Source organism: Coregonus lavaretus (genome assembly GCF_964263955.1).
Source record: "Coregonus lavaretus genome assembly, chromosome: 3".
NCBI lineage: Eukaryota > Metazoa > Chordata > Actinopteri > Salmoniformes > Salmonidae > Coregonus > Coregonus lavaretus.
Genome location: NC_139990.1, coordinates 49,757,112 through 49,782,145, shown reverse-complemented (window position 1 = coordinate 49,782,145; position 25,034 = coordinate 49,757,112). Strand labels below are relative to the sequence as shown.

The window sequence follows — 25,034 nt, the reverse complement described above, 5'->3', positions numbered from 1 at the left end:
TGTCACTGAATTCACAGCTTGGGAGAGAGAGAGAGAGAGAGAGAGAGAGAGAGAGAGAGAGAGAGAGAGAGAGAGAGAAAGAGAGAAGAGAGAGAGAGAGAGAGAGAGAGAGAGAGAGAGAGAGAGAGAGAGAGAGAGAGAGAGAGAGAGAGGAGAAGAGGAGGCTATACAGGAGCGTGGAGCGAGGATGCTCTGGGGAGAGTGGCGGGTCCAGCGACCAAAATAAAAGCCTCGGGGAAAGGTTGAGGGTCACAGGGAGAGAGAGACATCCCAGGAAGAGGACAGTGACGCATCAAGGGGACGCCGCTGTCCATCCGACTTTACCCATTTGTACTTTAACCATTTGCACATTGTTACAACACTGTATATATACATAATATGACATTTGAAATGTCTTTATTCTTTTGGAAACTTCTGAGCGTAATGTTTACTGTTAATATTTATTGTTTATTTCACTTTTGTTTACTATCTACTTCACTTGCTTTGGCAATGTTAACATACGTTTTCCATGCCAATAAAGCCCTTACATTGACATTGAATTGAATTGAGAGAGAGAGAGAGAGGAGAGAGAGAGAGAGAGAGAGAGGAGAGAGAGAGAGAGAGAGAGAGAGAGAGAGAGCGAGAGAGAGAGAGTGAGAGAGAGAGAGAGAGAGAGAGGACAAACTAGGGCGGAGACAATCAGTGGACAGAGGGAGAGGGCAGGCCCAGAGGGAGAGGGCAGGCCCAGAGAGAGGTGGGGAGAGGTGAGTGATCAAGAGAGAAATTGGGAAAGACAGAAAGAGGGAGGGGGATACCGATGCCCTCCATAAAGGTTAGGGATCTGCAAGAAAGATGGAGAAATGGTGTAGAAACCTTGCGAAAAAGTGATTTGGGTGCTTTGTATTGGAAAGGTTAAGCCACACTTCTGAAGCATATGTCAGATATGGTGTGAAAATGATGTGATAGAGGGAGTGAATAATACAACAGATAGAGGAATAATGGTTGGAAAGGCAGTTGCTATGCCAACCCCACAGTATACAGATTACAGATTAATTCTCTCTCTCTACCCCCCCCCCCCCCCCCCCCCTCCCCTATCTGTCTATAAAAGCGTGAACAAAGCAACACAGCGTTGTTGTGTTCTAAGGAAAGCAAATGATAAAACCATATGGATTTAGCTACGAAACAGAGAAAGGGGGAGATAGACAAACAGAGGGGAGAGAGAGAGAGATCGGCCCATCCATGGATCCGATCGGCCATAAAACACACACACACACACTCGTTCACCCTCTGTCCCTTTCTCTTTCATTCCTCCAATCTCACCATCTCTTGTAGTCCCCTTAACCTTTACAAGCGTGATGAGAGGCACAAGTACCCCCCAAACAAACATGCACGCACAAGCACACAGTGTTGTTTGAGCAAGGCCCGTTCAAGTGCATTCTCCCTTCTTTCCTTCCTTCTAACCTTGTCACAGGCCTTAACAACTAACCCTGAATTATCATGTTCATGTTCCAGCGCCTTTGACTATGTCGTCACCACAAACAAACAGTGACACTGACCAGATGGCCACAGATCAAACATGATCTGATGAGCAAGTGAAGTATAGGACCTCCTCAATAAAGTTCTAGACTGGGCCTCACTCCATCAGTCAGTCAGTAATAGCTGAGCTCCACAGCTTCCATCATATCCTAATGGTTGTGATTGCATTAGTGGCCTCAGAGCGGTGTGGGCTCATCCAGGGCTTCATACTAATCACTGTATGCAGATGGATCCAGCCACAGCCACAGTGTTCTGCTCTCTGTCTGATAGTCTAATCAAGTATATCAGAGAAAGAGAGAGAGAGGGAAGGAAGAGACGGAGGAGAGAACAGAGACAGTGAAATGATAGAGAAAATATAAAGAGAGGGAGAGAGAGAAATAGAGATAGGGAAAAGATAGTGAAGAATAAGCATGAAAGCAGGAGAGATAGAATGGAGGGAGAGAGAGAATGGAGGGAGAGAGAGAATGGAGGGAGAGAGAGAGAATGGAGGGAGAGAGAGAATGGAGGGAGAGAGAGAATGGAGGGAGAGAGAGAATGGAGGGAGAGAGAGAGAGCTCTCCGTAATGTGTTCCTGCTTCCATCTAAGTGGAGGGAACATCTCGCCTTTTAATGAAAGGACACTACATATAACACACACACACACACACTAAAGACCCTTCCATTCCCATACTTCGTTTTGAGCTAGGTGTCATAGCGTCAGTGAACAGGGAGACACAGTCACAGCTATTTGACAGTATGTCAGTAGAGAATATAGTCCAATTACCAATGATTTAGTGAATAGTAGACGAGTTACAAAGGATTTTGTATGCTGATAATGGGATGAATTGATACAGTGGCTATGCCAGTCTTAGAAGTCCTCTCTATTGCCAAACTTTGTCAAGACACTCATGCACAAGTTTGAGTATCTGTTTCTTTATTATTCTAGGTTTTTGATCATAAAGCAACACTGATTATTTCTTCCAAAGCAGCTGAATATATTTTGTAGGTCCAGTGTGTTCTTGCGACTTGCTGACACAAGCCCACTAATGCAGCTATGATGCAGCCTCACGCTGTGCTGCCTGTGTTCCAAGTTTTATTGTCACGTGGACAAGTACAGTGAAATTCCTTTTTTGCTTGCTCTTTCCCAACAATGCAGTAATCAATAGTACTATAAATGTAAAGTTAAGTAGAACAAAAACACACAAGAAATAGAAAGAAGAAGAACAGGAGAAAGTAAATCAGCTATATACACTGAGTATACAAAACATTAAGAACACCTGCTCTTTCCATGACAGACTGACCAGGTGAATCCAGGTGACAGCTATGATCCGTTATTGATGTCACTTGTTAAATCCACTTCAATCAGTGTAGATGAAGGGGATGAGACAGGTTAAAGAAGGATTTTTAAGCCTTGAGACAATTGAGACATGGATTGTGTATGTGTGCCATTCAGAGGGTGAATGGGCAAGACAAAATATTTAAGTGCCTTTGAATGGGGTATGGTAGTAGGTGCCAGGCGCACCGGTTTGTGTCAAGAACTGCAACTTTGCTGGGTTTTTCACTCTCAACAGTTTCCCGTGTGTATCAAGAATGGTCCACCACCCAAAGGACATCCAGCCAACTTGACACAACTGTAGGAAGCATTGGAGTCAATATGGGCCAGCATCCCTGTGGAACGCTTTCGACACCTTGTAGAGTCCATGCCCCGATGAATTGAGGCTGTTCTGAAGGCAAAAGGGTGTTCCTAATGTTTGGTATACTCAGTGTAAATCCCTGTAGAAGTGTGTGTGTGAGAGAGCGAATATAAGAGGGTGTGTAGGTGTGTGTATGCTGGGGAGAATCAACCTTTTGAAGTAGAGGTGCCAATGCCATGAGCTGTTGGGGATGTCATATCAGAAGAGTGAGCGTGTGAGTGTCTGTCACTAATGCTACTTGGAAGTGTTTGAGGAGTTCAGAGGCTAACTAGTATTTTGCAGTGTCAGCGTGAGACACGAGGCGAGTGTATGAGTGTACACGGGAGTGGAGTGTGTGTGTGTGTGTGTCTGAAAGGGTGTAACATATTCTTACTTAGTCAGCTGTCTGCAACCTTTTGGCTAAGTGACACTGACAGATTCTCTCTCATCTACAAACACACACACACGAAAACACACACACTCACTTTCTCATCCTCCCATCTTTCCTACAAAGTGATCTCTCTCTCATGCTCTTCACCACTGTAGCCATGACTACCACACACAGTTTTCACCTCTCTTCTTGTTTTCTATTATTTCTGGCCATTTCTGTCTACTTCTCCCTCTTGTATCCCTTATTCCCTTCTCTCATTTATTTATATCAGAGTGCATTGATTAGCTCATTTAAGCCATTCAGTCTGGACTAATATTTCACTCTATCCCCCCAGCTCTCTCTCCCTCTCTCTCATTAGTCCCGCCTTTATTACCTCTAAAAGGTGACTGATTGTATTAGAGAGACTGATTGACAGAATAAATCCAACTGATAGGTCAAGAGATTGTGGTGGAGGTATATTATATATCATTTTTAAGTAGACCCACACAAGCGCACATAGGCTCGACACAGGAGGTCAGGAAACACACACACACACACACACACACACACACTAAAGGCCTTTTCTTTCTCATACTGCGCTTCGAGCTAGGTGTGAAAGTGTCAGTGACCAGACAAAGTGAACACACACACAGAGAGCAGCCTGATAGACCAGATGGACTCTTTTATCAGTGGTCTATGAGTTATTTGAAGTGAAAGATCGGTGTGTAATGAATTCAAATCAAACCAAATAGGGCTTAATAACATGACTTAATCTGGTTTATTGATGTAATACGCAGAAAAAACTGTAAAGGTACTCGTAAGACATGTCTCTCACAGATTCTGTCTGTTTCTATCAGGTTCTTAAGCATGACTAACAGGTCACCTGGGACTGATACATACTGACACATGCACACAGACTTACACACACAGACAGACGTACACACGCACCCTCTGGGCCTGCAGTCAGTGATGACAAGGCTCCATCTTGTGGTGAGTGATGGTACTGCAGCTCTCTCTTCTGGTCACACTTACCTCAGACCTAGCCTGAGAACATTAATTTCACACAGCTGCCCAGACCTAGCCTGACAACATTCAGTTCACACAGCTCCCCAGACCTGACAACATTCAGTTCACACAGCTCCCCAGGCCTGACAACATTCAGTTCACACAGCTATGTACAAAAAAAATTCTGCATATCTAATCATACCTCTTGAGCTGTCTGTATCCTCCAGACTGGTGGTTGTTTTTAAGAAACTAAATATGCTTCTCTGCATCTTTGCTAAATTCTGGGTAAAAGATTGAAAGGAATGAGTCTCACTCAATTAATTTAGTAATTGTTTGCTTTTCTAAAGTCTACCAACCTTGCCAGCAGGCACGCCAGCTAAGATAGTTAGACACGCTAGCTACTCTAACTTGATTAATAGCCTGAAATGGCAGCTAGTTATAAGGTTGGGAGACTGGGAACCTATCTGGGCTAGCTAAAGCCAACTTCATAAAATTGCTTAGTGGCTACCAGTAGTACAGAGAAACAACAAAACATTAACACATTTATTTAAAACTTGACAAATCTGAGGGGGCACGTGCCCCTGTGCTTCCTATGGGCATGACGTCTCTGCTCTGGTCACTCACAGCTCCCCCAGACCTAGCCTGACAACATTCAGTTCAGCCAGAGCTCTTCTGGTCAGACTCTCACAGCTCCCCGGGCCTAATCTGACAACATTCAGCTCAGACAGAGAATATCAACAAGACAGACACTAATGATGTAATATACCCTCAAAGTCCCACTGAGGGGCTGAATAACTTGTAAACACACACAGCTCTCTTATTCCGTTCATTGGATCAGTGTTGAGTAAATTAGATCGATGCTCCAGCAGACGACGTCCTCTCTGAAGTCTAACCGTAGAATCCCTAACACACACGCACCAACAGTAGGGAGTCCATAGATTAAACGAACGATCACTCTTTCTGTACAGGAGACAAACACGACTGAAGAAACATTCTCAAACGTGTATAGAATAATTTCTATAGACTGAAGAAACCAAGATGGACACTAAACATTCTCAAACGTGTGTTGACTGTAGTGTTTATACTTGGCTAACAGTCTGTACCCAAGGTTGAGGGCTTTAGTGTATATAAAAAAAGACAAAACACACATTTCAGCTTTTACAAAGCCGGTCTTTATAATCACTTAAAACTTGACATTTTCCATCCATAGAAAAAAAAAATGCTTTCTGTCATCCACTTGTTAAAACATTTCAAAAAAAGAGTCAATAGAAAATCAATTTTAGGCATGACTTACAAAATATATACATAATATATACATATACATACACACACAGAGATATATACATACCCTACACAAACGTCGCTATTGCATATACATCTGTGTATTTATGTATTTGTATGTACATGATGTATATATTGCTTCACCCTTGAATGTTTTTGATCAGACTAAACTAAAACATAAAAACAAACCCGTCTTTCTCCCTGTCCGCCTAAAACCTGCTGGCCACTATCTGGCCACGCTAGAAAGGACAAGAGTGCAAAGCCTTTTCTTTTTTTTACCACAACTACCACTAATCACTTATCCTAACCTGAACTTTGACCCCCCCCCTAACCTGAATCCTAAAATGAGAACAAGTAGCTGATTTACTTGTTCTCAGCAGTTCTCAACGTCACCGTTGTCCTTTCTGACGTGGCCCCCCGAGTGACTACACCATAAAACTCAAGAACAATAGCGATACACACTACACAGGACTCAATAATAACAGAAGAATTATGATCTAGGCTAGTTAGTCAACATCATCAGCAAATCTATGTTACAGTCAAGAGTAATGGGATGGACCAGCCGGTGACCTGCAGACGTAGCCATAGCATTAATAACAGTGTAAAGGGTGGGTTACTAGGTCGGGGAGTAGCTAAACGTTACAAGGCTGGTTTATATATATAAAGTGTGATCACTACTATCCATGCTCAGGCTGATAAGTACAGGTTAAACTAGTCATGCGTGATTGAATGGCTGGCTGGCGAGTACGACAGGGTCAGGTGTCTGAACTAGAGAGACTGAGGGTTGCGTTGTGTGCGTATGAGAGATGGGCAGGGAGGGTTTTGCCTGTATGTAATGTGATGATAGTGTGTGTACTGGGGCTACCGTTACAGTGGAGCAGTAGTGCATGCTGTGCAGCTCTGAATGTCACTATATCAGATAGTAATCATTTTTACTAAACCCCCCCCCCCCCCCCCATCTCTTTCTTTGTATATCCTGTTTTGTGTAGCAGTGGCAACCCCTTCTTTCTCTCCCTCGCTGCTGTATGACCCTCACCCCTTGGGCTTGCCTGTTATCCCCTTGTCTCCTCCCTCCCGCCATCTCAGTAACTGACCTTTCCCCACTCTCTCTGTCTGACCTCTACTCCTTCTTTCAAGAAACAGTACTCGCTGCTAGCTACTCTTCCCTCTCCTTCCTTTCTCCCTCTGTCATCCAGGCTCATGTCCTTCTCTCCCGCCCCTCTATCTTTCTAGCCAACCCCACCCTCCCCCTCTCCTCCCTCCTTTCTACATGGCCTGTGTGTACGCACTACTACCCCACTGGCTGCTGTTGTAGTCAGTGGTTGTGCTTCCATAGCTATTGTTGTTGTTGTATCCTTGGTTGCTATTAGCAACACTTCCTGCCCCTTGGCCATCGGAGGCCGCCGCTTCGTCAAAGCTCTTCTCCTCCAATGGCTTGCCAATCCAGGCTCCATAACCATGGCTACCCAGGGCCTCGAAGAACTGCTGCTTGGCGACCTGGAAGGACACGGCAGCCATCTTGGCTTGGGCGTACGACGGGAGAGCCAGCAGGTCCTGGCGCCCGCACTGTTGGCATAACGACCGGAATTGACGGAAGATGTTGGACTTGGAGACCCGCGACACGTCCAGTTTGGGGCTAGAAGGAAGACAAACAGGGTTTAGGAATACACAGAAGCTATTACGCTGGGATTGAAACATTTTCAACATGTTTTTAATTTGAATGAAATGTCACTACTCGATATTGAGTATAAATCGTGATAGCTATTCTACTAAAAGGGGGCCCTGTGTGTCCAGGTTAACCACCTGGTGCTGCTATCTGGATGAGGGTTTAGATCCAGGTCTGAGGGTCTGGTTCTAGTTGTGGTGCGGGGTGCGTACCCGTCCAGTTTGCCCTTGGTCCCGTCCAGAACCTCCACAGTGATGTGGTCTGGGTGGCTCCAGTTCACGCTGGACTCCTTGGTCTTCCCTGTGTGACGCGTCGAGTCATACACACTCACCCTGCCCACCTGGAGGGAGAGAGAGGGGGCGAGAGAGGGGGATGGAGGGACAGAGGGGAGGGACAGAGGGGAGGGATAGAGAGGAGTAAAGGGAGAGGAAAAGAGGGTTTGTGTTAAATTACAAGCATTTCGCTACACCCGCAATAACAGCTGCTAAATATGTATGTAGATATGTGTATGTGACCAATAACATTTGATTTTGATTTGAATTAGACTAAATAAATCCTTTCAGATGAATCAACAATTCCAAATAGAGCGTAAAGCAATGTTGTTGTCTGCGTTAATGGCTATGCTGGAAGCTTGGAGCGGAACCACTGGCTGGTTGACTGTGTAGTGTGTGTGTGTTTACCTCAGGGGGGTTGATAGTTTGTGTGGTTACCTCTGGGTGGTTGAGTGTGTACCTCTGGGTGGTTGAGTGTGTTTCTGTGTGTGTGTGTGTGTGTGTACCTCTGGGTGGTTGAGTGCGTTTCTGTGTGTGTTTACCTCTGGGTGGTTGAGTGTGTTTCTGTGTGTGTGTGTGTTTGTGTTTACCTCTGGGTGGTTGAGTGTGTGTGTGTGTGTGTATTTACCGCTGGGTGGTTGAGTGTGTTTCTGTGTGTGTTTGTGTTTACCTCTGGGTGGTTGAGTGTGTTTCTGTGTGTGTGTGTGTGTGTGTGTTTGTGTTTACCTCTGGGTGGTTGAGTGTGTGTGTTTGTGTTTACCTCTGGGTGGTTGAGTGTGTTTCTGTGTGTGTGTTTGTGTTTACCTCTGGGTGGTTGAGTGTGTGTGTGTGTGTGTGTGTGTGTTTGTGTTTACCTCTGGGTGGTTGAGTGTGTGTGTGCGTTTGTGTTTACCTCTGGGTGGTTGAGTGTGTTTCTGTTTCTGTGTGTGTGTGTGTGTGTGTGTGTGTGTGTTTGTGTTTACCTCTGGGTGGTTGAGTGTGTTTCTGTGTGTGTGTGTGTGTGTGTTTGTGTTTACCTCTGGGTGGTTGAGTGTGTAGGGAGCAGGTAAACTCTTGGAGAAGGCTTCGCCGTCTCTGGCCAATCGGCAGCAGACAGCACGTGTCAGGTGGCCATGGCTGTACAAGTAGCCTGGAGGGACAAACATAAGAGACAAGGACGGGGAAAACAAAACAGAAGAAAGAGGGGGAGAGAGAGAGGAGGGGAGAGAGCAAGAGAGAGGAGGGGAGAGAGCGAGAGAGAGGAGGGGAGAGAGCGAGAGAGAGGAAGGGAGGGGGGAGAGAGAAAGGAGGGGGGGGGGGGAGAGAGGGGTGAGAGAGAGAGGAGGGGTGAGAGAGAGAGAGGAGGTGGAGAGTGTGTGTATTTGTGTGAGTCAGTGCATTTCCATGTTAACAAGGCTGTGGTGATCATTCACATCATAGTGTACTCTGACAAGGAGAGGTGAGTAACTTAGGGAGATGCAGTGGATGTCTGAGGGGTTAGCCAGGGACTGTCTGGGTGGATGGATAGTAAGCTGGCCAAGATTCCTACAGTATAAGGACGATGTAGTTTAGGATTCAGATCTATGGTCTACTTAAGAGTGGAGTTTGTTAAACATGACTGAACCCAACGGTGATCCCCCTCTCCCTCTACTCCCACACTCAACCTATCCTCCCTCACTCTTTTCCAATCTATCCTCCCTCAAATGTTTACTGTCTCCTTCCTCATCCCTCCTTCCTCCAATCTTCCTCTATCTACTATCGTTCCTTCCTCCCCTCCCTCCATTCTCCTCCCTCTTTACCCAGGGTGATTGAAGCCAGGTAGATAGGATGGAGAAAGTGGGAGAGCAGGGCTCCCTGCAGCCCCAGGACATTCCAGCGAAGGATCTTGTCGCTGCAGCTCATGGTCCTCAGACGCTCGCCGTGCTGGATGCCGTCCCAGGTGGGCACGATGGTCGATGACTCTACCGGGATGGTGCCTTCACCTACAAACAGGCACACACACATGGCACAAAGACAACCTTCCAGTTCAGCTTTTGACTCCAAAGATGAAGCCTTGCACTATATGAGGATTAGGGTGTCATTTGAGAGTGCCAGTGGTCAAAGTGATGGTTGTACACTAGAACCAACCACACAGTCCATGCTCCAGATTGGAACATTAGAATCCATTGGGATATTTCTGTCCTGTCTACCAGGTGTGCATGTGGCAGCAGCAACAAATGAGGTGTGAATGTTTAGTCATGCTCTGTTTTGCCTGCAGAGAGGGGAGTTCAGAAACACGGTAGCTCTATGTGCTTGTCCTCAGTAACAGAGGGAAGCCCCATGGAACTGTCCTGCAGGTGGCGTCTGGCTGTAACTCACCATTCTCCACCTTGGTGCGCAGCTTGCCCTGTTTGGCGTTCTCAAACAGGGGCTGGTGGCCTTGGCCGTCCCCTGCGTCCTCGCTGCAGGACTTATCAAACAACGCCCCGTCTCCGCACGGAGCAGTACTGAGAGAGGGGGAGAGATAGAAAGAGAGATGGGGAGATGGATATGTTGACAGGAGCATGTCGTTAACAGGAAGTATCTTCCAGGGTTTTTTCTGGATCAAAATGGTGCTTAGGTGGTGGGCGTGGCCAATGGTGCAGTGCCAACCAAATATTTTAGAGGCCCTCCTGTTGGCCGGTGACAAAATTTGCTGTTTTAAAAAGGGTAATTTCCTGCAATTCTACACATTTCGCCATGGCTTATTTTATCTGAGGGACTAAGACATAACTAAATCAATGGGGCCCCATGCCATGACAAAAATACTCCTGAATGCATCATTTTGTCTAGCTTTTATTTTGGGGATTGTTAGTTCTCAAAGAGGACCTTATTTAAAAATGTCCATGTCAATTATATTTTCTACATACTTGGTTGTAGTCTTTTAGGTTTACACCGGGGAAAAAATTCCACCCCGAAAATCATTTTCTAAACATTTTATTTTACTGTTTGGACATAGGTGGCCCGAAAACCCTTAGGCGGCCCGCCCAATACTTTTCTATGCAGAAAAAACCCTGGCTTCTCAAACCCCTAGAACAATGTGTGTGTGTGTGGGTTGGTGGCCCAGTTGAGTTCCAGGGCACAGAGGGAATGGGGAGAGAAGACAAGCCAGGGGGTGAAGGGTCAAGAAACGAGGGAGGGAGAAACATCTTCCGTAGGCCCACCTGATATAGAGGTGGAAGGTAGTGTCAGGTTTCACCCGGAGCTTGTTCTCCTCAGCTGGCTCAAATATACTGTCCTCTGATCCTTCACAGTGCTTCAGCAACTCAGCATACAGAAACCTGGAGGGAGGGGTAGGAGAGAGAGAGAGATAGATGGGGTGAGAGGAAAGGTAGAACTCCACAGGAAAGGTAGAATCCATATTTATTTGAGTGATTCAGATAAGTGACAGTGTCCATGATCCAATAAAGGGAGACTGGTGGAGAAACAGAGGATCTGGTAAGTGCCGTTAATACACTAACAAGATGAAATCCACAGACATATTAACACACATCACAGTCTGTAATGACTTCACAGCTGACATATGACCCCCTGTAGAGTGATACACACACAGAGAGACACAGAGAAAGGGAGGTTTTAGAAATGCAGGGAGAGTAGCTTTAAAGGAATCAAAATGAAGAGCAAAGGAGGAGGAAGAGGAAAAAGAGTGTGGTTATATAAAGGACAGAGAATGGAAGAAAATAAATGAGCAGCAGTAACTTCCTACCTGATAAATCCTCTCCTGGAGATGATTTCTGCGTGGCAGTCATTAACGGTGTCCCCTTTAAGACTCAGCTCCTCCCCTTTAACACAACGATTTCCTGAGGAGAATTACAAACAAAAATACATTTATTTGTATCTCAAAAGGTTAAGACAAAAATCTTTCCAAATGGCTCGTTCTTTTCCCTCGCGTACAAACACACGGCAGGTACCTGTTCCCAGGCTGACCACGGTCCCCAGCCCTTCCCCCCTCTTCATGACGATGGTGGCGAGGATCTTCCTTCCCAGAAGACTGTGCTGTATGCGTGTGGTGAGGGCGTTGAAGCGCTGGTGACTCAACATTGCGATCTGGTCATGGATGGTCCCACCACTCAGTGGCAGCTAGAGAGACAGAAACAATAACAGGTCATGGATGGCCCACCAGTCACAAAAGTAGGCTACGGCAGAACCGTAGTATTAACAGTGTATTTATAGTATAGGTGGCATTCTTAAACTTTTTCCGCTCGAGACCCAATGAGAAACTGACCGTCCTCCCGTGACCCAAAATCATCCACCAGCAACCCAAATTAAGATGAAATAGTGTGTGATTCTAGGTGTATTCTCCTCACTCACAACCCACCTCTAACATGTCCAAGGCCCACTGTGGGTCCTGACCCATAGTTTTAAAAAGTAGTATAGTAATAGTGGTAAATTGACCTCTGCAGGGGTTAGTTCCCCGGTGCGGGCGGCCTTCTCAGCCTCTCCAATCAGGACCCTCAGAGCTGCGTCAGCTGCTTCCTGTTTCCCTTGCTTCTTATTGGACGCACAGACAGGAGGGAACCAGCGACCCCCTAGCTTAGCCTGGTAGGTAAACCTGAGAGAGGGGGGTAGAGTTAAGCACTTATCAGAGTCCAAATCGCATCCATGTATGCACAGCCGCGTTTTAGAATATTAGACTGTTGGCTTTCATGTCTCAATGGGCCACCGGACTATCACAGCTCTGGACTCTGAATTACACTTTAGAGTGTGTATGTTAGCATGTGTATGTCTGTGTGTGTATGCAAGTGTATGTGTACTGACTTGGGCTCGTGCGGTGGTCCTGACTGCCCGACCAGCCGTATCTCTGCAGCGAAGCCCCTGGCCCGGGCATACTCCAGCAGGCCTGACACGGCGTTGTTGTTCAGGTGGCTGATGAGGTCACCAACCCCCGCCTCGTGGGCAGAACGCAGCTCCTCCTCTGTCAGAGGGGGCAGGGAGGGGCAAGCGGGCATGAAGCCCCCCTCATCACCAGACAGACACAGGGGGAACTGGGGCTGGAGGGAGGAGAGGACAGGTGGAGAGGGGGAAGGTGGGGCAATGGATGGAAGAAGGGTAGAAGCAGAAAGAGGGGATGAGAGCGAGGGAGGAGGAGGAAAGAAAAGAGATGAGGCAGTGAAAAGATGGTAGGAGGAGAGGGAAGAGTGATCTTAGTGTTCGGAGGATATTTTCTGAGAATCACTGCCTGGAGGCACAATGAGAAAAGTCCACATGACTGGGTCTTATGACATCCTAAATAGCTAGCTAGGTTGTCCCAGAGCCAATGTTTGTCAAGCCTAAATCCTAAGTTAATGGGGTAGTGTTTTTTTAGGGAACCATCCATTTAGTTTTTTAATCTTTCAGTCCCACGTTCGGGTCCTTTACTCACCTTGTTGAGCTGCAGTCTCCCGTCGGCCATTAACTCCTTGACGGCCTCCTCTGCGGCCAGCTGCCTGGCAGCCTTCTTACTGGGGGCTGAGGCCTCAGCACACAGGCTTTCCCCTATCTTCACCCTGAACATGAACCTGAGGAGGAGGGAACAGAGATTAACATATACATCCTAAACATACATCAGTGAGAGCAGTAAGAGGACATCCCTCTCTAACCACATGGGGGCATCAAAGAGCAGAGCTGTGAATCTGCTTCACAGAGACTACATCACTTAGGAGGAGGAAGAGGATGGAGGAGAGGGACAAAGATGGTCACACTACCCAGTATCAGATTACTGCGGGACAGTACAGTAGGTGCCTAGGGGAAGGATATATGCAGAGAGAGAGACAGAGGTGCTGTTGTGTCCCCCAGTCAGCAGACTGCTGCAGTATGAAAGTCATCCAGGACACAAATAACTGCTCCCGAGGGAGGGGGAGAGAGAAAGAGGTGAGGGTGGGAGCAGGCCCACCTTTCCTAATGATGGATTTATGTATAGAAGGAGGAGAGAGGAACAGGTAGAGAAAGATGAGAAGCAGGGTTGGGCTCAATTCGAATTGAAGTCACTCAATTCAGGAAGTGATTTGAATTTAAAATTCAAAAATGGAAAAACTTGAAATAAATAGACATCAATGAAAATGGATGCTATTTTTTCAATTATTGAATTGGAATGTCAGTTTATTTCCTGAATTGACTGACTTCAATTCGAATTGACCCCATCCCTGATGAGAAGGATGTAGACAGATGGATACCGTGGGTCGTGAGGTGGGCCCTCCTGTCCAGTGTTGATGAACTCGATCGGGTTTCCAGTGCGCTGACTGTACTCCATCAGCATGGACACTGGGTTCTTACCCCCCGGCAGGGAACGGGACAGGGCCTGGGGCGGACCCTCCACTACCTCCTGACAGAGAGGGAGAGAGAGACAGACAGAGACAGCAAGGGAGGAAGAGAGATGAGTTATAAAAGGATGTAAAAAAAAAATATATATATATATGTATTTGGCCTTTACAACACACAATCAACCACAACACAGAGCACATGTATTATCATTAACCTCCACACACACAACACACTTCAGACTTACAGGGAAGTCAGAGGTGGGGTCCATGGCCTGGTCCACCCCTGCAGTGAGCCCCTCCTCAGCCCCTCCCCCCTCTATCTCACGAAGCAGAATCCTCAGGGTCGCTGAGGCGGCATCTTTCTTCGCCACCTTTTTATTAGATGCCTCAGCAACAGGAAACAACCTTCCGTCCAGCATGACCTGCATACGGAATCTGAGAGGGAGAAAAATACAAGGGAGTGAGAGGTAGAGAGAAAGAGCAGGGACAAAACATTTTTTTTATCTAGCTAGCTACTGTGCTCAGATATTGCTTCGTCACACTTTAAAAAATTAATACAGAATTTGCTAAATCAATCAGTTAGTTTCCCCTTACAGACATACCAGCAACGGCCAACCATGATTGGTTGGGAACATTATGACATCACTGACCTGGGGTCATGTGAGGGCCCTGATTGGTCAAGGAGCAGGAACTCGCAATTGTGTCCCTGGTACTGGGCAAACTCCATCAGGCCGCTGACTGGGTTCTTGGCCCTCACCTCCTGGAGTTTGGCACGGAGGTTCTGAGGTGGGGGCGCTGCCAGGGAGACTGCCACTGTCCCCCCTCCGTCCCGGCTGATGGCGTTGAGGAATTCTGGGATATCGTCGGTCGCCCACTGCCCTCCGTTCGACTCGTCCTCCTGATAAGAGGGATGAAGGATGGAGAGGAGGAATAGGAGGGAGGTGAGGAAAGAAAGAGGTGGTGGCAGAAGTTGGGGGGGTCAATGGGATCGGTGTCAGGCGGGGTGAAGGGTTTCAGGCCTGGCATTCTCAGCTCGGAATCTACAGCGCTCTGTTCACCCATCAATGTTCCAACCAACATTATGTTACTAGGGTAACAGCCGCACTCCTCCTCCTCCCATTCCAACTCTCCGTAGGAGACAGGCTCCAAGTGAGGGAGGGGGGTCACCAGTGAATTCCCCACCCAAACTCCCTATCCCTCTCCCCCCACCACCCCCCTCGCCGTGTGAGTGTCCACCTACCGCCTCATCGTTGGCCTCTAGACCCTCCAATCCGGGTGGCACCGCCTGGAATCCAGACCCCATTCCCTCGACCTTGGCAGGGGTGCTGCGCTCGGCCTTGAGGCTCCTCTCCATCCTCTCCCTGCGGTGGACAGACAGCTCCCAGGTGTGAGGGGTCACCTCTGCGTTGCGACTCACATCGCCCTGCTTCTCCATGGCGTACAGGGTGGGGTTGACCTGCTTGGCGCCCCTCAGGCCCAGGTTCTTGGAGATCACCAGGGCCGTGACCTCCCCTGCCTCCAGCAGATACTGCAGGATCAACTCCTTCTGGTTACTGCCGCAGTCCGCCATGCCGCTCTCGTCAAAGTCTAGGTCAAGCTCTTCGTTACTGCTGCTGTTGATACTGGGTTGTTGGGTTTGGGACTGGGAATGTTGCCGATATGACTCGGATGGTTCTGAGGAAGAGGAGTGCGAATCGGATTCTACGTAGTAATCTTCTTCTTTGTCGCCCTCAAGGGTCTGCGTTTCAGTTTGCTGGATCTCAGCCTCGATGACAACTTCCTCCTCCTTCACAGATAGGAAGTGAGAACAATCTTCTGAAGGCCCTTCCTGTGACTCCACAGAATGTTCCCTCTGTTGTGAACGCGGGTTTTCCGGATCAGAATCTCTACTTTCTGGTTCTTCCTGTGGTTCTATGTAGACAGTCCACTCTGGAGGACTTTCACCGTGTTTCGAAGCTTTCTTATCACGCTCGAGAGCGTAAAGGGCCTGGTTGATAAACTTTTTGGGCAGCCGCAGCGTTTTCGCCAAACACTTTGCTTGTAGTGTCTCGCCGGGGCTCAAATCTGCCAAGGCTTGCAAAACTTGCTCTCGGATGTCGGGTAGCTGAACTGTAGGGGCACTCTTGTTGTTTGAATTATTACTACTACCGACAGAAGCTTTGTCAAAGCTGTCGCCTCTGTCAACTCTTCCTCTGTAGGACCTCTCTCTGTCTAAGGATAAACTCTGAAAGTCTTCTGAGAAAGACAGCCCGTCAGCACAGTCTGCATGCAGGCTCCACTGTCTGTTGAAGCCTTGCTTTTGGGTCAAAGTCTGCTTCTGGTTCCAGAATCTAGGGCCGGTTGGTCCTCTAGGGGGTCCCTGACTGGGTGGGTAGTCCCTACCGTTCCCTCTGCCTCGCTCACTGCTGTATCCCCCTCTCCCCCTAGAGCTGTTTTGGGAGTATCTGCTGTACCCTGCCTGGGACTGGTTCGATCCGTTATAGAGTCCGTTCGGTCCCCCTCGACTCAAGCTCTGCGCCCCTCTGGGGCTCACCCTAAACTGGGGCGCCTCAGTGTTCTGTCCCCTCAGGAAGTGGACCTGCTGCTGCCTGAAGGAGTTAGGACCACTGGGACAAGAGCTCTGCTGACTCAGGGCTGGGTTGTGGCCGGGTGGGGGAGGGGTGGAGGGGTAGAGCGGCTGAGAGTGGGCACTGGGTGGTACTAGAGGGGGGACTGGGCCTATGTATGAATGGACGTTTGGGTGTGGGGCCTGTTGCGGGGGGGCTCTGGGGTGAAATCCCAGGGATCCAGCTCTGTAGTATTGTTGCTTAGCCTGCAGTTGGGGGAGAGGGGGTCGGTGGTAATGCTCTATGGGGGGCCCTCCTCGTCCTCTGCTCATAGCGCAGGGGGCAGGTTGAGGGGGGACCAGGGCCGCCTGTTATGCAGCAGATAGGAGGATGTGTCTCTGTGTTGGATACTGATGCAGCAACTGTCTGGCAGAACGGCCGGGTGGGCGATGATCGCAAAGTTGCAGTCAGCACCTGAGAGAGAGAACGAGATGGGTGTGAGCGAAAGCAAAAGTGACTGAGTGGGTGGGAAAAAGAGCCATGAAATAAAAATAAAAAGCCAAATATAAAAGCAATGTGAAGAAGAAACTAGGGACATAAGATTGGTCAAAATCTAGTGGAAAATGGTGATGAAATGGCAAAAGGGCGGGAGAAAACACAGGAAGTGTAGATCAAGGGTTTATGACAAATAATTTTTACACTACACAGTCCCACTGTACCCCATCCTGTCTCCAATACAGCCTCAGTTTAACATGCTGTTGGATCCAACTTGGCCCGAAACTAGATCCCCGTATAAAAAGGCTAGACATTTATAATTCATGGCTGTTGTGGCTTAACCGTTTTATTTCTGGTTTAACGGATGATTTGCAGCTTCACATAGGAAGGGAAAGTGAGAGTGAGGCAGAAGAAAGAAAAGACTCAAGGAGGTCAGTGAAGCACAGGAGTTGCTCCACTGTAACTGTTGATAGACTAGGCTAAACAACCGCACAGTAGATAAATAATAGATGTTGAACTTGATAAAAGGTTGGGTGTCCTGCTGCCATAGAACATACATTGGACAGGAAAAGGCACAACGCTCGCTCGCCATTAAAAATACGTAGTTTTACTAGACAAGTTTAACGTTTCGGCCTTCTTCAGAATAATCACAATGGGAATTGACAAGTTCATATAGGGCAGGGATGCCCAAACCGGTTCCTAGTTTTCGCTCCATCCCCAGGTGTTACTAACCTGATTCATCTTATCAACCTGCCAATTATTAGAATCAGGTGTGCTAGATTAGGGTTGGAGCAAAAACCTACAGGACAGTATCTCTCCAGGAACAGGGTTGGGCAGTCCTGATATAGGACAGTATCTCTCCAGGAACAGGGTTGGACAGTCCTGATATAGGACAGTATCAGGACAGTATCTCTCCAGGAACAGGGTTGGGCAGTCCTGATATAGGACAGTATCTCTCCAGGAACAGGGTTGGGCAGTCCTGATATAGGACAGTATCTCTCCAGGAACAGGGTTGGGCAGTCCTGATATAGGACAGTATCTCTCCAGGAACAGGGTTGGGCAGTCCTGATATAGGACAGTATCTCTCCAGGAACTGGGCTGGGCAGTCCTGATATAGGACAGTATCTCTCCAGGAACTGGGCTGGGCAGTCCTGATATAGGACAGAATCTCTCCAGGAACAGGGTTGGACAGTCCTGATATAGGACAGTATCTCTCCAGGAACAGGGTTGGGCAGTCCTGATATAGGACAGTATCTCTCCAGGAACAGGGCAGTCCTGATATAGGACAGAATCTCTCCAGGAACAGGGTTGGGCAGTCCTGATATAGGACAGTATCTCCCCAGGAACAGGGTTGGACAGTCCTGATACAGGGCATGGGGAAGATAATTAGGGAGAAACCTCTTCAGCTGGTGGTGCTAATGAGAGTCCAATGATGTCTACACGTTTTTAAGTTGCACCTCTACTCAACCCTCCCACGGGGGGCCAGTATGAAAAAATAAAAATAATGTATGCACTCACTAACTCTGGATAAGAGCGTCTGCTAAATGACTAAAAATGTAAAAAATACTCACGTTGGTTGAGCACGTTCTACTTCTTGCCATAGAACATATAGGGATATTTTCAAAGACCCTTTCATATTATGGGCAACTTCTAGTACAGCAAACCTGACATTCAATTCAGGTCAAACACAACATTAATTTGCTGAATATTTTCTCTGCAAAAATATTTCATATGCACTACTAATTTCATGCCAATTACATCTACAGTGGGGGAAAAAAGTATTTAGTCAGCCACCAATTGTGCAAGTTCTCCCACTTAAAAAGATGAGAGAGGCCTGTAATTTTCATCATAGGTACACGTCAACTATGACAGACAAAATAACAAAAGTTTCTCAATACTTTGTTATATACCCTTTGTTGGCAATGACACAGGTCAAACGTTTTCTGTAAGTCTTCACAAGGTTTTCACACACTGTTGCTGGTATTTTGGCCCATTCCTCCATGCAGATCTCCTCTAGAGCAGTGATGTTTTGGGGCTGTCGCTGGGCAACACGGACTTTCAAATCCCTCCAAAGATTTTCTATGGGGTTGAGATCTGGAGACTGGCTAGGCCACTCCAGGACCTTGAAATGCTTCTTACGAAGCCACTGCTTCGTTGCCCGGGCGGTGTGTTTGGGATCATTGTCATGCTGAAAGACCCAGCCACGTTTCATCTTCAATGCCCTTGCTGATGGAAGGAGGTTTTCACTCAAAATCTCACGATACATGGCCCCATTCATTCTTTCCTTTACACGGATCAGTCGTCCTGGTCCCTTTGCAGAAGAACAGCCCCAAAGCATGATGTTTCCACCCCCATGCTTCACAGTAGGTATGGTGTTCTTTGGATGCAACTCAGCATTCTTTGTCCTCCAAACACGACGAGTTGAGTTTTTACCTAAAAGTTATATTTTGGTTTCATCTGACCATATGACATTCTCCCAATCCTCTTCTGGATCATCCAAATGCACTCTAGCAAACTTCAGACGGGCCTGGACATGTACTGGCTTAAGCAGGGGGACACGTCTGGCACTGCAGGATTTGAGTCCCTGGCGGCGTAGTGTGTTACTGATGGTAGGCTTTGTTACTTTGGTCCCAGCTCTCTGCAGGTCATTCACTAGGTCCCCCCGTGTGGTTCAGGGATTTTTGCTCACCGTTCTTGTGATCATTTTGACCCCACGGGGTGAGATCTTGCGTGGAGCCCCAGATCGAGGGAGATTATCAGTGGTCTTGTATGTCTTCCATTTCCTAATAATTGCTCCCACAGTTGATTTCTTCAAACCAAGCTGCTTACCTATTGCAGATTCAGTCTTCCCAGCCTGGTGCAGGTCTACAATTTTGTTTCTGGTGTCCTTTGACAGCTCTTTGGTCTTGGCCATAGTGGAGTTTGGAGTGTGACTGTTTGAGGTTGTGGACAGGTGTCTTTTATACTGATAACAAGTTCAAACAGGTGCCATTAATACAGGTAACGAGTGGAGGACAGAGGAGCCTCTTAAAAAAGAAGTTACAGGTCTGTGAGAGCCAGAAATCTTGCTTGTTTGTAGGTGACCAAATACTTATTTTCCACCATAATTCATTAAAAATCCTACAATGTGATTTTCTGAATTTTTTCTCTCTCAATTTGTCTGTCATAGTTGACGTGTACCTATGATGAAAATTACAGTCCTCTCATCTTTTTAAGTGGGAGAACTTGCACAATTGGTGGCTGACTAAATACTTTTTTCCCCCACTGTACATCTGAAGGGCATGGAAAATGACATTGAAGGGGGAAAAAGTCATTTTAATGAAAATCCCATACCACAAAGCTTCTTCCCTGCACTCAATGATATCTGTCACTGACAACAGGAAGACACCCAACCATGCTCCTCAGATTTCAGCACTGCCAGGCATGGTGCTAGACAACATAGACTTGTCTGTCACGCTGCTCCCGACATGACAGCTATGAATGCCACCATATTAATAATAATATTATATTAATAATAATATTATATATATATAACTCGCTCCCGTTCGCCGTTAACGTCAATGTTAACGGACAGCAGCAGCACTGGGTCTAGTGCCCCCGGGTCAAAGCGGGATCTGGCTGACTCATGCTGACCCTAATGCAAGCGGGCACCTGTTGGCCAAAATAACAACCCAGCATGGCTCAAATTCAGTTCCCTCTGCTGCCTCCATGGGCAATAGGAATATCCAGAGCTGTGCATTAAATATTAGGATGTATTTGGCCCATGGACCGGACATACATTGTCTGGCCGTGTTTTCGGTTTGTTCCCGTTCCTAAAACACGCCGCGGTGTGGATTATTGATGAGTCACTTATATTTGAATGTCATACTTTGAGTATACCCCCTGGTCAAAGTGTTTTTATAAAAAGTTAATGCTTTGTGGGTTGCATAAATGACTCGATGACAGTAGAAAGACTAATTCAATGAACGTACCTGAAAGTTCGCGGGATAAAACAGATTTACTACCTCACCACCTGGCCTGAAGGCAGCAGAAAGGCGAGTAGGTTTCAGCCACTTTTTAACCGCAGATGTAGAAGTCTGCGCGCGTACCGCCGGGGTCAGAAGGTGACTACACTTCAAACAGTCTAAAACAATTACGTTCTATCAAAATACAACGAAAATAATTAAACTAAGTGGCTATATTTCTCAAAAATCTAATGTATTTTACCCACCCAAAAAACAACGCTTTTTATTTTATTTTTTTACACATACGGCACGAGCGCTTCTCAATTTCAAAGGGAAATCTAGTACCCCTACCATTCAATATACTTATACCAGACGTTACAATGTGAAATGATGGATAGGCCTATTAGAAACGCATAGAAAAGTCTGCATTAATAGTTTCGTAACATGAGAAACAGCACGAAAAAGCAGAATAGTTTCGTTTTCCTTTCTCTAGAAACGCTCTGTATCCAGTCTGGGCGAGTCACGTGATGCAATGGTTTCAATCATAGGTTTCACTACCTAGAGTAAGAATGTAGCCAAAACTGGTGCAAGCTCAAGGTACCAAGGCTAAAATGTTTGAATACTTGAATGTACATCAAATGTATTTCTCACAACCCGATGGGGATATTATAATATAATGACGTCAAATTATTAAAAAGAATCGGTCCTTGTCATGTGAAATATGTGCTGTAGTGTTATGTCAAACATGATGTATTTTTTGTTAGAGGATACAGTATATTGATTGAAATGCGAAGCCAATCGTTTTTTCTATTTATTATTCAGTAATGCATCCCTTCTTGGCACAGACAATTAAATTATTTGAGAAAATATCAATCTGGACAAGAACGCCTTCAGAAATTATGCATAGCCCAACTCAAAAAGACTAACAACATATGATAACTCAAAATCGCCTCTTAGTTGTCACGTCTCACAGCTGTTGTTGAGTGAAACTATTGTTGGCCACTATACCCGAATCTTGGCGCTTTCAAGACAACTGGGAACTCGGGGGGAAAACGAGGTCAAATCATGACGTCAGTGATATTGAGGTCGGGAGTTCTAGAAAGATGACCGTGTTTCTGACTTGGATGACCGTTAAAAACTATTTTTTCCCCAGTCTGAACTAGTTTTTTTTCTCGGAGTTCCCAGTTGTTTTGAACGCACTGAAGTAGGAGATTTCCGACTTCACAGTTGTTTTGAACGCAGCATCAAACCCAATTCCATCATGCAGGGATACGCATGCATGCATACAATGGGCAATCAAACTGCCACGCGAGAGAGCATTTCTGTGAATTATCTCTGGAGCGGTTCAAAATGTTTCTAAAACGTAACTAATAATCACTGCTGCCATCAGTTTGAGTGTGGAATTAAAGACGCCACTGAATAACCTTCCCATATTTATTTTCTCTATGGGATGGTTCTGATGCACACCATTTTCAATGCCCCCCTCCCCCTAGTCAAAGTGAACCCTGCACAATGCATAGGCTGCACAACTACTTAGCTAGGAGGATCAACTATCAGTGTGCAATTTCATCCCTCCTCCGACCCCCTACGCTGCCTGTCGCTGGATGGACACAGCAGTTTTTCAGTAAATCCCTCTTAAATCCTAAATTCCCTCCCCACTGTCGCTCTCACGCAGACGTGTATCCCCTGACTGAGGTCCTCCATGAATATAACCTGAAATTAGTATTTGATTTCTCTCAGCAACCCGCCGCAGAGATCAACTCAACTGGGCGGCAGGTCGCTTAGTGGTTAAGAGCGTTGTGCCAGTAACCGAAAGGTCGCTGGTTCTAATCCCCGAGCCGACTAGGTGAAAAATCTGTCGATGTGCCCTTGAGCAAGGCACTTAACCCTAATTGCTCCTGTAAGTCGCTCTGGATAAGAGCGTCTGCTAAATGACAAAAAATAAAAATAACTGCCATCATTGAATGGATGGTTGTCATTTGGACTGCGCACGCATGTTCCGAACAAGATACTGCGCAGATGGCGGCTCGAGGCGGGTTCACTAACTAGGTAACGTAGAACCGCGGTTGTGCAGAGCAGATAACATGCACAACTGTCGATATGTTCCATAAACACTTACCCAATAAACTCCCAAGGGTAAACAGCTATGCAACGCGACGTCAAATGCAGTGAAAATAATGATAATTATGCATAGCGCGGATTGACTAGCAAGCTATATAGCTTGCTAGCTAACGTTAGCATTGATTGAGCATCACTGCGGCACGAGCTTGCAAACAACCATAGCCGCATTTGAAAGCTATGCAGTCAGCGCGAAACCAAATATAGGTCTCAATTGAACCACCGCGAAAAGTAAAAATAGAGTTCAAAATGTAATTAATTTACCTGGGTTTGCGATTGAAGATTTGTATCAGTCCGAGTTCCTGCTTGCTAGCGACAGTGTCGACAAAGAAACAACGGGGTTAGGGGGGGGGCGCATAATGACATCACTAGTTTGCGACAGTTTACCTGACGCATTTGGAGTGACGCGGTCCATTTTACTGCAGACTGCAGTCCCCCCCAAAAAGAACATCAGACAAGGTGGAATACCTTTGCTGCGGCAGGTTGATTGGAGACATTTAGGCAGGTGAATAGGACATGTGGAATAGAAGTACCTCCAAGCCACTGCTATTGCATTCCCCTGTTTAGGATTGGGACTGGATTAATCAGATCTCAAATAAATAATCAATGAACTGTAATAAATGTATGCTACAAAACCTTCCACAAATCCATTTGCTACAAACCCGGCCTAGCTGGCATGAACCATGCAAAGAGCTAGTACATCTTATAGGGATTTACTTCCTATAATAAACCTTGAGAGGAACCAGACTCAAGACCCAGAGCATTGCTCGCTGGATAGAGGTGAGAGACGGTGGTAGGAAAAAAAGGCCCCATATACGGGTCATTCTACAGATTCGGTGACATTTCAGTATTGTCAGTGTCCCAAGATGTACTAGTGTTATAACTTGTCAGAACATTTATCAAACTACACTTAAATTACAACATTTCAAAGTTTTACATGTTTTTAATATGGAGTAGAGAATATGATTTTAAACAGAGATGAATTTCAATACTTATATGTTTGCTTTTCTTAGGAGTATTAAGAATTTCGCCTGTCCCTATTGACCATCATGCAAATGGTGTGACTCATTTAGAGTACACAGTGTTAAATAATAATGCTTTTTTTTTTGTTAAATTAATTGTATATGCCCCCTTATTATGCATAATCCATTTTCTCAGCATAAGACATTTTATTTTCTGAGAAATTCAGGCTTTTACCCCTGTCCTTGTATTTCTTTCAACCCCGTAACGCAACAATACCCCCACTCACAATTAAATAATGGTTTGATCCTGTGGACATCATTTATGAGGAAGTGGCATCATACAAGTCTTCAGAGAAGCCTGGTGTGACAAGTGGTAAGCTGCTCTCTCACTTTTTATAAATATTTCATGTTTTTTAAGCACATATGGGCTTTGTCAATCTCAGGTATTCAACTCTGTTGGGGGGGGGGGAATTCATAGTTAAGATTTTACCAAGAATTGTTTTTATAGCTATGAAGTATAACAATGTCTTTTGTTGAATAAGGCCATGTGGCACACTGCTAGCTGCTAGCATCCCGAATTAGCAACAGATTAGCACAAAATCTTCAACCCTGTCACATTCAACCCCATCACATTTTTCAATGTTACGGGGTTGAATGGCTGTTACAGAGTTGAATAGCTGTTAAATCTTAGCAATATTTAATGTATATTGCTTAATACCAATCATATTTTCTTGTTGAATGTTTGTTGTTTACGGTTTTACAGTATCAACTAAAAGTACGAGGAATTTTTGAAAATAATAACTTAAAAAAAGTGACAATTAATTTGTTCTCTCTCCTATATACATTGACATATTTAGGAGTATTATCTGCAAGTTCATGTTCATTTTACTACATAGTGATTAAAAGGATACAATATTTAGTCTTGAAGAGTAAGCAGGTCATTGACTTGACCTTGACCTACAATTTCAGATT

At 46.1% G+C, this 25,034-nt stretch overlaps 1 protein-coding gene across 3 annotated transcripts; it reads right to left on the bottom strand.

Moving 5' to 3' along the window:
• Positions 1–5,691: 5,691 nt before the first annotated feature.
• Positions 5,692–23,445, bottom strand: adar (adenosine deaminase RNA specific). 3 transcript variants are annotated; one of them, XM_084158445.1, is made up of 16 exons: positions 23,365–23,445; positions 15,238–17,017; positions 14,648–14,895; positions 14,243–14,432; positions 13,911–14,059; positions 13,121–13,256; positions 12,517–12,749; positions 12,154–12,310; positions 11,670–11,838; positions 11,465–11,558; positions 10,923–11,039; positions 10,099–10,226; positions 9,540–9,722; positions 8,778–8,890; positions 7,627–7,829; positions 5,692–7,459 (listed from the first exon to the last, which is right to left on the bottom strand). In XM_084158445.1, exons 2-16 carry the CDS (start codon positions 16,873–16,875, stop codon positions 7,090–7,092), a joined length of 4,128 nt encoding a protein of 1,375 aa, XP_084014571.1. In that variant the 5' UTR covers positions 16,876–17,017; positions 23,365–23,445; the 3' UTR covers positions 5,692–7,089. The 3 variants fall into 3 exon arrangements, with proteins under 3 accessions (XP_084014571.1, XP_084014573.1, XP_084014572.1); XM_084158447.1 differs by having other exon boundaries at positions 7,702–7,829; XM_084158446.1 differs by lacking the exon at positions 23,365–23,445 and adding an exon at positions 21,010–21,114.
• Between the last annotated feature and the right edge of the window lie 1,589 nt (positions 23,446–25,034).

Excerpts from the sequence above, each read along its gene's own strand:
- adar (XM_084158445.1), bottom strand. The coding sequence starts at position 16,875 with ATGAGCAGAGGACGAGGAGGGCCCCCCATAGAGCATTACCACCGACCC. Across the intron at positions 11,559-11,669 it reads CGTGGTCAGCCTGGGAACAG|GAAATCGTTGTGTTAAAGGG; the intron begins GTACCTGCCGTG and ends AATTCTCCTCAG. Across the intron at positions 10,227-10,922 it reads ACCTTCCACCTCTATATCAG|TACTGCTCCGTGCGGAGACG; the intron begins GTGGGCCTACGG and ends CCCCTCTCTCAG.